At 44.5% G+C, this 12,306-nt stretch overlaps 1 protein-coding gene across 5 annotated transcripts in view; it reads right to left on the bottom strand.

Moving 5' to 3' along the window:
• Positions 1-374: 374 nt before the first annotated feature.
• FRMD5 (FERM domain containing 5) overlaps positions 375-12,306 on the bottom strand; it is a 105,717-nt gene continuing 93,785 nt past the window's right edge. For 2 of the 5 annotated variants that reach the window (XM_060755425.2, XM_060755429.2), the window contains 6 exons: positions 11,059-11,122; positions 10,240-10,331; positions 8,906-8,980; positions 7,992-8,060; positions 7,737-7,843; positions 375-6,845 (listed from right to left, as the gene is read on the bottom strand). In XM_060755425.2, the coding sequence (XP_060611408.1) occupies positions 6,247-6,845; positions 7,737-7,843; positions 7,992-8,060; positions 8,906-8,980; positions 10,240-10,331; positions 11,059-11,122 (1,006 nt within the window). In that variant the 3' untranslated portion in view covers positions 375-6,246. The remainder of the gene's footprint in view (positions 6,846-7,736; positions 7,844-7,991; positions 8,061-8,905; positions 8,981-10,239; positions 10,332-11,058; positions 11,123-12,306) is intronic. The other 3 variants (XM_067471371.1, XM_060755428.2, XM_067471370.1) reach the window with 3 other exon arrangements.

Raw genomic sequence — 12,306 nt, forward strand, 5'->3', positions numbered from 1 at the left:
AATGCCCAAATGTGAACACTGGTGGAGTTTGGGGAAAATAGAACCTTGACATTTGGGAATTGTAGTTGCTGGGATTTATAGTTCACCTATAATCACAGAGCATTCTAAACTCCATCAACGATAGAAATGGACCAAACCTCCCACACAGAACCCCCATGTGGGCCACAGCAACATGTGGCAGGGGACGTCTAGTATATTCATAAATATATAATTATATAGGGTTTCATATTTATATATTCATAGTTAGTATTTTTGCCGCCTGTGCGGCCTGAGGTTGTTCTTAATGCTGGGAGTTGAAGTCCAAAACACCTGGTTTGCCCAGGCCTGTGACTGACCCATTTCCCCCCTCAATTTACTCAACGAGGCACGTGTTGTTTTTCATTGTAATTAAATATTTATTTAAATTTAAAAATACTTTTTTTAATATGGCACCAATGATTTGACACTAACTACAGGTTGGATATGTAGAAAAGGGTACATCATTTTGAAGGGAGAGGGGGGAAAGAAGGGGAAATGTAACATACAGCATTTGGCACATGGAAGGTTAACACCTATATTATTAAGAAACCTAAAATTCACATTTTTTTCCAGGTAATTTTATTTTACCTTTCTACTGCGTAAAAAGGTGCAGTACACACTAGTCCTCGTTACAATTTTTTGTTTCCTCTGATAACAGCAACCTATGGAAATCACCACAGTTTGTACAAATAAGACCCGGGACGACTCCGTCGTGAGACATGACAAAAACGACATGGGGGCAAAATTAGGGGTGAAACACAGACCTACTTTTTATCAGTTGCTGGCTGGTCAGGAAAAAAAGCTATTTGGCAAAAGGAAAGGAGGGTCTTACGAGTCAACCGCAGTCTAGAACTGGTTGGCCGCCTTCGGTAGCATTGATACGTTGCTCGTTTTCAAAAGGAAGGTGTCCGTTGTACAAAATGGTTACAAATAGGATGGGGGACAGGTAGGTTCGAGGCATATGACGGTCGTCAACAACAACACCCACAATTAAAACATGACGTACTTACTGCATCGTTGTCTGGAGAATGGAGGATATCAAATTAAGACTTTTTCACTCGCTGCATAGAAGCATCGTTTACTACAGACTGAGGTAGGAACACTACACTAGAAGTTTCACTTGGTTGCCGTGTTGCATAAAACAGTGTATGTCCTTATAGAAGCCATCCTTTCCTCTCCGGGCAGAAGTGTTAATGTACCTGTGTAAAACTGAGGTGGTGTTGTGGTTTCTAGGCTGTGTGGCCGATGTTTTCTTGCAGCATTTTCTCCTGACGTTTCACCTGCATCTGTGGCTGGCATCTTCAGAGGATCTGATGGTAGCTAATTTTGTTTTGGTTTAGTTTTTGTGTCAGGAGCAACATGAGGAACCGCAAGTTGTTTCTGATGTGAGAGAATTGGCCGTCTTCAAGGACGTTGTCCAGGGGACACGCGGATGTTTGATGTTTTACTATCCTTTTGGGAGGGAGGCTTCTGTCATGTCCCCGCATGGGGAGCTGGAGCTGACAGAGGGAACTCATCTACGCTGTTCCCGGATTCGAACCTCCAACCTGTCGATCTTCAGTCCTGCTGGCAAAATGGGTTTATCCCATTGTGCCACTGGGGCCTTGTTTATTTTGTGTGTCATTGTTATTCCACTGCATTAAAGGCATTGAATGTTTGCTTATCTGTGTATGTTGTAATCCGCTCTGAGTCCCCTCGGGGAGATAGAACAGAATATAAATATATTGTTATTGTTTATGATGTCAAACAAGTGGAGTATATAATAAAACTGGAATAATTTCCAGGGTGGGAGAAAGAAAGAGCCATTATCAGTTCAACATATGTAAAGGGGTGCCATTAGCAAGCTAGATATTCTGTGCCCAGTTTGGTTTATCGTGTGTTCTGCTATTGAGGAACTGCAAGTCACTTCTGGTGTGTGAGAATTGGCAGTCTACAAGGACATTGCCGAGGGGATGGCTGGATATTTTACCATCCTGTGGGGAGGCTTCTCTCATGTCTCCACATCAGAAGCTGGAGCTTACCAATGGGGGCTCACCCCACTCCCTGGCTGGATTTGAACTGCTGACCTTTTGGTCAGCAGTCCTGCTGGCACAAGGGTTTAACTCATTGCGCCACTGGGGGCTCTTCTCTGCTACTGCTAATAAACCAAGGTGGGCATAGAGTTTTATTTGAGAATATGGAAATTCTGGACCACTCTGTCAACTACCATGTCAGATGACAGAGAAGTCATTGAAATCCACAACTGCTTGATCATTTCAACAAGGAAGAAACCATGGAAATGAACAAAATGTAGCTACCTGTATTGAAAAACACACCCAAATCGGGACAGTGACTATTGAACACCACCCAGGCTCAGGAGGCCTCCAGGCAGGAAGCAATCAAGGGCAAGTGAACACCACCCAGGCTAAGGATGTCTCCAGGATGCAAACAATTCAAACGGAATGAAGGCCAGGCTACTTTTAGGCCAGTGTTTCTCAACCTTCCTAATGCTGCAACCCTTAATACAGTTCCTCATGTTGTGGTGGCTCCCAAACGTAACATTATTTTCATTCCTACTTCATAACTAATTTTGCTACTGTTAGGAATCGTAATGTAAATATCTGATATGCGGAATATATTTGCACTCACTGGACCAAATTTGGCACAAATGCCCAAATTTGAATACTGGTAGGGTTGGAGGGGATTGATTTTTTCATATGGGAGTCGTAGTTTCTGGGATTTTATAGTTCATTTACAATCAAAGAGCATTCTGAACTCCACCAACCATGGAATTGAACCAAACTTGGCACGCAAAACTCCCATGACCAACAGAAAATACTGGAAGGGCTTGGTGGGCATTGACCTTGAGTTTTGGAGTTGTAGTTCACCTACATCCAGGGAGCACTGTGGACTCCAACAATCATGGTCTGGACCAAACTTGGCAGGAATACTCAATATGTGAACACTGGTGGTGTTTGGGGAAAATAGACCTTGTCATTTGGGAGTTGTAGTAACTGGGATCTATAGTTCACCTAGAATCAAAGAGCATTCTGAACCCCATCAACAACAGAATTGGATCAAACTTCCCACACAGAACTCCCAAGACCAACAGAAAATACTGTGATCTTTGGTGAGCCTTCTGACACCCCCATTACGACCCCTCCAGGGGTCCCAACCCTCAGGTTGAGAAGGCAGATGTCTTTACTAATTGCCTGCTATTGATTATGGTTATTCACATGCTAATGGGTGAGTTCCACTCGAACACTTGCAAATCAAGCTTGCTAATGGCACCCTTTACACTTGCTTAATAGACAATAGCCCTTTCTCCCGCCCTGGGCATTCCACAAGTATATATATCCTTGCTTTATACCATAAGATGCTCTGAAGATGCCAGCCACAGGTGGAGGTGAAGCGCCAGGAGAAAATGCTGCTTGAACACTTTGGCCATTGCCTGGAAACCACACAGCAACACCCCAGTGATTCTGGCCGTGAAAGCCTTTGACAATACCTGTGTAAAAAAGTTAACGTGAAAGCCAAAATGTCTCTTTTTGACTTATTGACGATAATGGTTTGCTGTTTCTGGCAGTTGCAAGTTAATGCTCTCCCAGCAGGTGTGCAAATGTCACAGGATCCTAAGGGAACACACGTGTGTGTGTGTGTGTGTAGGTATGTGTGCGTACATACATACATACACTGCAGTCTGAGTCCTTGCCGACGCTCCGCTGTATTGCTCGTATTGGTTATTGTGCTCGTTTCCCCCCCAGTGGGCAGAATGACCGGACCTGGGGAGGAGGTGGTCAGTGCTTGGGGGGCCCCTCGTGCGTCGCTCTTTTTCACACCCGTGTTCTGGCAGTGCTTCATTTCTGCGTGAACACGACTGCAGCTAAGCGTGCAAGCACAGGGACAGGAGTGTGAAGCCAGCCTTCCCCGAAGAAATAAATATTTTTCTGATCCGATTCCCAGATGATGGCCTGGAATAATCTCTTCCCTGAGATGAAATATAACACTGGCCAAAGCCTGGCTTCACGCTCTTGCCCGGCCTGTGAACTCTCTTTTATTTTATTGCTCCCTTTTTTTTTTTTAACAAATGAGCTGCTCTTGGATATAAATAATAATATAATTCACATCACAAGATAATTTTTTCTGAATTCCCTTTCGTTTGGAGACAGCGTCGGTCAGATTGCATTGCCAGGTTCTCTGGTTTCCGCATCGTCACTTCTGCTTTGCAATCCTTTCGCTCCTTCCCGGGATCAGCTGAAGCGGCACGGGAGAACCGTTTTCTTCCCTTCCTGAATCTTATCTACAGGTGCGTTAGTACATGATGCCCAAAAGGCCATTCTTAAAAAATCAAAAATCGCACATCTTTTGTTTGCCCATCGCTTTGTACACCACACACCCTATATACACATGTTGTCAGTCGTAAAGTAAAAAAAAATTAACAAAATAGCATTTTTGTTCTTAAAATAGAGGTTGAAACTTTGTCGTAGAAAAAACAATTATAGCTTTCTGAAGCAAAACAATGTCTTTCAAAAGAAATCCAGATGGTCACAACTACAATAGATAGATAGCAAGGCTTGGCCAGAGAGAGAATCTGTGACAGGTATTTATTTACTCTGCCTGTGTGCTAATTAATGGCTGCTTATTTGGGGAGTTGAACTAAAGGAAAGTCCTGGAATCTTACCGGTGAGAAGCTGAAATTCCCAAAATAAAAATAAAAGGAAGGGAAGGAGGTGGAATTGGGGGAAAGAGGGTTAAACCTCGTCTCTTTCTTGCCTATTGCTTAAAAACAAATGGAAACGGTGGCCTTTCCTCCTTGTCCGAACCTTGTTTCTTCCCTCTTCTCTCCACTTACGAGGGTTATCCAGAAAGTAAGGTTACAAGACTTTCACAGGGGAATCACTGCTGTGTAGTGGGAAGCCAGCGGTAGTGAACGAGCAGTGCCAGTTGTTAGTAGTTCATCAACTGGTGTTGTGAAGATTTGAGATGAGCGTCCTCATTCTGTTTCCCTCCAAATGCAAAGTTTGCACTGGAATACACTCCCTAAATGCGAAGGATATGAGCGCCGCTGCAATTCATTGCGAAATTGTTTCCGTTTATGGAGAGGACATCATGTCAAGACAAAATGGGTGTGGAATATATTGTGAGACTATGAAGAAACTTGGCAGAGCCATCCAAAACAAACATGGGATGCCGATGGTGGGAATCTGTTTCCTTCATGACAATGCATGACCAAACACCACTCTTGCAACTCAAGAGTGGTTCACTTCATTTGGTTGGGATGTTTTAAGCCACGCCTCTCACAGCCCCGATCTCGCACCCAGTGACTATTATCTGTTCACTAAATTGAAGGAACACCTGGGTGGAAAAAACGTTTCCGGCGACGAGGTGAAAATCAAAGTGACGAACTGGCTGAAAAAGGTGGCGGGAAACTTGCATGACACGGGCATCAAAAACTTGTCCCACAGATGACAAAATGTATTGAACTGAATGGTGATTATGTGGAAAAATAGTGTAATCCCAATGCTACAATCCATGTAAGTTCTATTAAAATATATTCTTTCTTTGTATTTTAAAAAAAACCCTTGTAACCTTACTTTTTGGATCACCCTCATATCTTCCACATTTAAACCAGAAGTGGATGGGAGTGAGTTAGGAAATCGCCCTCTTTCCAAGTGACTGCATTTAAGGTGGTCGTGCTGTGCACAGTAGTGGCAGTTTCAACAAAATAATAAAAAATAATAATGGTAATAATACCGTCATATTAAAAGTACAACTCGGTAGCACCATTACACAAAAGCTCCTGCATAAAGTCATCGCTCTCTTCTTGAACTAGCGTCCCGGATGGAGGCTGGCATTTAATGCAGTCATCGAAGTAACAAAATAAACTCTCTTTACTTGAAGTCCTTGAAGTGAAGGCTAAAAGGAAACGTGAAGAGTGCAGAATAAAGTTAAAAGAGTTGGGAAGCGGACCTGTTGCAGAAATGTTCCAGGAAAGAGGGCCTTGAAAGAAATGGGGTGAGTGTTTGAATCTGGCATAAGTCGGATCTCCCTTTCTTCCGCTCGGAAACAACTCCCCTAGGTTGCAGTGTACTTGGATTCATGAAAGGAGGAGGAAGAGGAGGAGAAGGACTTATAGTTATGTGCCGATGGTGCCGCGGTGTGTCCCGTAACTTTCTGGGGGCGGGTAGCAGGGGTCTTCACAATCCACCTGGCTAGTTACTAGGAGGAGGAGGAGGAGGAGTCCTGCCTTCAGGTGTCAATGAGCAGGCTGAACACGGAGCGGATTTTGCAGGCAAACCATCGCCTGAGGGGACAAAAGTATTGATAATGGAACTGTTCAAACTCGGGGGTCTGGCGAATATCACGGAAAAAGGCAATGTCAAGGTCAGACTCGGTTAGGATGATCAGGAGGAGGAGCAAAACAAAGAGGAGCCCGACGGTCGCAAGGAGCAAACGGAGGACACTTAAAACAAACGTATTCACCTGTTCTGCCTGCTGCTGCGCTCTGCCGCGGCGGCCTGCGCCAGGGCACAAGGCGCGCAGCTCCCCTCCGCGCTCCTCTCCTTCCGCCGCTGCCAGTGTGGGGGTGCCAGCCTCGGACTCCTTCTCCTCCTCGATGCTGCACGGTGCCCCATTGATTTGCCGCGAGAGTAGCATCAGCTCCAGGCTGTGCTCCGCCACCGGCGTTGGGAGCACGCTGTCCGAGGGGCTGTAGATCTCATCCGAAATGATGGTCACCCGCTCGCTGCTCTCGGCCCGGAAGGTTCGTGAATGCGGCAGGAAGGCATCACCGTGGGAGGCGGAGCGCACCGGCGTGGAGTGGGCGCTGTCCCGCAAGGACTCCAGACCTGGAGGAAGAGGAGGAGGAGGAGGACACAAGACTCCAGTTAGATAAGGTAAAGATTTTCCCTTTACATTAAGTCTAGTCGTGTGCAACACTGGGGGGTGATGCTCATCTCCATTTCTAAGCCAGAGAGCCAGCATTGTCTGTAGACACCTCCAAGGTCATGTGCCTGCCATGACTGCATGAAGCGCCCTTACCTTTCCGCAGAAGCGGTACCTATTGATCTACTCACATTTGCATGTTTTCAAACAGCTAGGCTGGCAGAAGTTGGGGCTATCAGCGGGAGAATCAACTTAGAAGTCGTTATATTGGAAGCGGAATTTTTTGACTACTATTCCTATTGGACTCGAGATCTTTCACAGCTCCAGGACTTATTAGGACTTGGTTGTTTCTATATGCTTTACTTTATGTCTGTTACTTACTCCGTGAATAGAATATGCTTTGTTGAATTGTATAGAATAATTAGACTTGTACTATTGTAATTTTTGAAGTATTTTCAACATGGTAATACAGCTTTAAGTAACTTACTCGTAGAGTCGTAGAAATTAGATCCTATGTTATATTTCTTTTAAGTTCGCACATACATTGTTGTTTCATTTGAAGGTCCGTCTTATGCCATCCCACATCCTTTTCCTCATAGAGTTTCATCCATCAGTCTTCCACTTTGTGCCATTTGGAGTCAAAAGACACTCTGGGCTCTGTTTCTCTACGCTGCCGAAACAGAGGCCCACAGAGTCCTGCCGGACATTGTTGTGTGTCATGTGATAAAGTCCATTTTGGCAGCATAGAGCAACGGGAAGAAGATGCAGAGAAAACTGTCTGATGAGGTCATTAGACAGTGAGCGTGCAGCACAGAGTGAGAACGTGGCCATAGAGAGCTGTGAAATGGCCTCACCTTCCATGATGGAGATGTGCACTGCTCTCCTCCGGGTCCTGGGGATGCTGGTGAGCCGTGGGCCGTGGGTGATGGACGGGCAGCTGCGGCTGGGAACCAGTCCCGCCCTGAAAAAGAGAAGGAAGCACAGGCGCTGGCTTTGGAGACCCCTCTGTGACAGACCAAGGCCGGATGATGGCCCAAGCACACCAGCAAGACCCCTCAATCTATAGACCCCAGAATGCTGTCCTCCCTTCTATGTCTCTGGAGCCTCACCTGTGTATCTCTGGAGGCTCCCTCTTGATCTTGGCACTCGATTCCATCACCTCCTTTGCAACCCGGCCACTGAAAGTGAGTAAACAGAAAAGGTGACGAGGACAGAACAGCCCTTTGTAAACAACATGACATGCATCCACCATCCTCACTCCGTCTTACTGCTATCTTAATATCTCTTAGATAAAACACTTGTACTTTGAATGCCTGTGAAATAATAGGTCAATTTTTAATAACCTAGTCTTGAAATCAATGGATTAAGGAAGAAATAGAGCCTGAATTCTCCCTAGGAGCTGAAAGGACCAAATTGAAGATACTGCACTCTGAGCTCATCGAAAGGAGGACCCTTTTACACTGCCAGATAAAATCCAGACAGTTTGCATTGAACTGGATTATGGCAGTGTAGACTCATATAATCCAGTTCAAATCAGATAATGTAGGTTATATGATTGGATAATGTAGATGATATGGCAGTGTAGAAGGGGCTGAAGATGTGACTCTGGAATGATGTTCCTAGAAAACAGTATTACGGCGGCTCTGCTCCTTGTATCTTGAAATACGGTTTGATGCTGAAGTGTTTGATCTTTGCAAAGGTTTAAATAAAGCAGAATAAATATGTGGATTTCTTAAAATGTTCTGTAAAGCGGAAAGCAGTAGGAAAAAAAGGGTGACAGAGCTACATGGAGAGAGACTCGAAGCATGAATGCTGTGGCTGCCCTGCATTTGCAAGGCTTAAGCAGAGCCATTGAGGGATGTGTGTTTGGATGGTTTTAAGTCGAAGGTTATTTGACCGAGAAGAACAGAAATCTCTCTCAAGTCATCCGCAAAGCTACCCTAACACAACCTTGCCCTTCAAGCCATCCTGTGGCTGGGTCCAATAACATACCCAGGAACGGCCACTTGCAGCCCTTATTTACCTGTATCGGAACCGACTCCCTTTGAAAAACAAGTTGCTGCTGGAAACGGTGCGGACTTGGCTGGACTTCTCCAGTCTGAAAAAAGAGGCAGGTGTTGGCAAAAGAGAACAATCCCAAACATGAGAGAAATGAGAACATGAGGTGGGTGTCACCTATGGCAATGGTTCCCAACCTTTTTGACTCACAGAGCCCTGTTTAGAATCAATTATATGGCGGAGCCCCTTGGGCCTCTCCTATGTCTTACAAGTTTATGGTGTTTAGGAGTAGTGTTACAAGGGGAGGACGAGGGGGAAGATAGTAAGGGAATGTAAAGAGGTATCTAAACAATAGCACAATGTCCATGCACTAAAATTGCATTGTAAACACATTGAAATTTACCATAATACCCAATTTTTTTCTCAACTACCACCAGTATGTATGCTATTGTCAAAACTTAGCCATACATAGAAATTCTCCCAAAGTTCGATAAACGAAACCAAATTCTGTTCAGAATTTTCAGGATGTAATATCTTAAGTTTTCTTATTTAGTGTCTACATTTTGTTTCTTGTTCTTTGATTCATTCAGTTTTTATTTATTTTCCTGGAATGGCTGCGGAGCCCTCAAGAAGCATATGCGGTGCCATTAGGACTCCACGGAGCACAGGTTGGGAACCGCTGACCAATCTGCATCCTTCCAGCTTTAAGTGCATTTGATTCTGTATTTAAGGTCACTTCCTGCCCAGAAATGGTAGCAATACTATCTGGGACTTTGGCTTTTTGTGGTCTTCTACAGCTCTACATTGAACCCAGAATACAGTAGAGTCTCGCTTATCCAACATAAATGGGTCGGCAGAATGTTGGATAAGCAAAAATGTTGGATAATAAGGAAAGATTAAGGAAAAACCTATTAAACGTCAAATTACGTTATGATTTTTCAAATTAAGGACCAAGACATGATGTCTGGCAACAAATCGACAGAAAAAGCATTTCAGTACATGGTAACATTATGTAGTAATTACTATATTTACGAATTTAGCACCCAAACATTGCAATGTACTGAAACAACTGTGGATCCGGGCAGGAGGCAGGCTGCATCGGATAATACAGAATGTTGGATGAGCGAAGGTTGGATAAGCGAGGCTCTACTGTAGTCACATTTGTGTCAGGTATGGATTTGCTGTAGAGCCTCAACTATCTGCTTCCGGGAAACACATGAGGATTTCTCCAGCAATGATACAGAATGGTGGAAATTCTTGCAACTTAATAACCGAAAGAAACATTTAACAGGGAAGGCTAATTTATAAAGAAAACAAGGACAAGCCATAGGGAGGTACCCAGTGTGACGCAATGCTTACTTATAGAAGGCTTGGTTCTCGATCCCACATTTCCAGAGGTGCTTGCAGGCTTCAGGTGTTGGAGCAAAATAGGTCAGAACAATTTTCTTTTCCTGCCCAGAAAAATACAGAAAGCCAGTCTATGCGTTTGGTCCACACGCAGCATGCTTTCTATAACTAGACTGAAATGCAAGTGCCTTTGCGGCATGGAGTGAAGGATCCCCGGCTCATTTGGATGTGGATGTATGTGTCTGTGAAAAATCCGGGCTGCTCAACAAGCATTGTGTGCAGACTAAGCATATTAGTAGCTGTCCAGCAAGGCAGTTCCAGCGCACCAGAAAGGTCAGGACCATTTCAAACTGGGCAACATGAGCTTGCAATGCTGCTCTGGGTCCTTCCAGCAACGTTTCTACTTGTTTTTTTCTCACCTACTATTTCAGCATCCAACTCTGCAAAGAGCAAAACTGCATGCCCAAAAAGATCTGAACCCTAACATGTCTCTGACTCTGCCTTCTAATTATAAGACACCATTTATCTAGCTTTGCAAAGGGATGCACATATCGAACGTTGTTCTCGAATGTACAGCCAGAGGCTTGGTAATTGTAAACAAAGAAGGAAAAAGGGGAAAGGACGGGAAGAAAATGAACTCTCTCACATCAGGCTGCTATCCCTTCGTACTTAAAAAGGATGCGCCCAACTCGCTTGGCACCTCTCAGACTTATGTTGTATTTCTTCAATGGCTTTGAAGCAGAAGTGGGTTCAAACCAGAGATTCTGACATTCTGCTTTTTGGAAGAGAGGCAAATATGATGGTTCGTGGCCATTCGGCAAAGGCACTCACCTCTTTCTGACTTACGTATAAATAGAACGTCTTGCCTTCAAATTTCAGCTTTGCCACTTCATTCCTACAAGGGACATGTTAAAAAAGAAAGAGAGGGCTTCTGTAAACAGAGCGATGGAGCGTCTCTTCCTCCCTCCATTGCAAACGCAGGGCCCTTCCCAACATGGAAATGTTTCTGGCAAGAAGCAAAAACTTAAGCCAAACTCTCGGCACCAAAGAAGGAGAGTTTTCAAGTCGCCATCCATTTGCAGTTCATCCAAAGTGCAACATGGGGAGAGAAGAGGGGCAACCTCAGCATCTATTGTGTGTCTACACCGTAAGATGCTATTTCTCAACCTTCCTAATGTCACGATTCTTTAATGCAATTCCTCATGATGTGGTGACCCCCAAGAATAACATTATTTTCATTGCTACTTTGTAACTGTAATTTTGCTATTGTTAGTAATCCTCATGTAAATATCTGATATGCAGAATGTGTTCCCATTAACTGGACCAAATTTGGCACAAATACCCAATACTGGTGGGTTGGGGGAATTGATTTGGTCATTTGGGAGTTGTATTTTCTAGGATTTATAGTTCACCTGCAATCAAAAAGCATTTTGAACTCAAGCGATGGAATTGAACCAAACTTGGCATACTTTCTCCTATGACCAACACAAAATACTGGAAGGGTTAGGGGAGCATTGACCTTGAGTTTTGGAGTTGTGGTTCACCTACATCCAGAGAGCACTGTGGACTCAATCAAACTTGGCATGGATACTTAATGTGCCCAAATGTGAACACTAGTGGAGTTTGGGGAAAACAGACGTTGACATTTGGGAGTTGTAGTTGCTGGGATTTATAGTTCACCTACAATCAAAGAGCATTCTGAACTCCACCAACAATAGAATTGGGCCAAACTTCCCACACAGAACCCCCATGCCTTGAAGAGACTCACTGGTGTGAGCTTCCCTCCCATCTTACACGCTCTCCCTCGCCCCACACATGCCCACCACACTGCCATGCGCCGAGCATGCCTGCTCTCGCCTCCCCGCTTGGAGTCTCAAAAATAGCCCCCCCCCCTTGGCTGAGAGGCCGGCCAATCACAGCAGAGAAGGGCTTTTGGTGAAAAGATTCACCATCTGTTTACAAATAGGAAGAGAAGGACAGGCAGAGAGAACTTCAGTTTTCTCTACCAAAAAGATTGCTAAGACCATCAGAAATATGTTATCTGATGGTCTTTGTTGACCCCTCTGAAATCCCCTCCTG

Source organism: Anolis sagrei, chromosome 9 (assembly GCF_037176765.1).
Source record: "Anolis sagrei isolate rAnoSag1 chromosome 9, rAnoSag1.mat, whole genome shotgun sequence".
NCBI lineage: Eukaryota > Metazoa > Chordata > Lepidosauria > Squamata > Dactyloidae > Anolis > Anolis sagrei.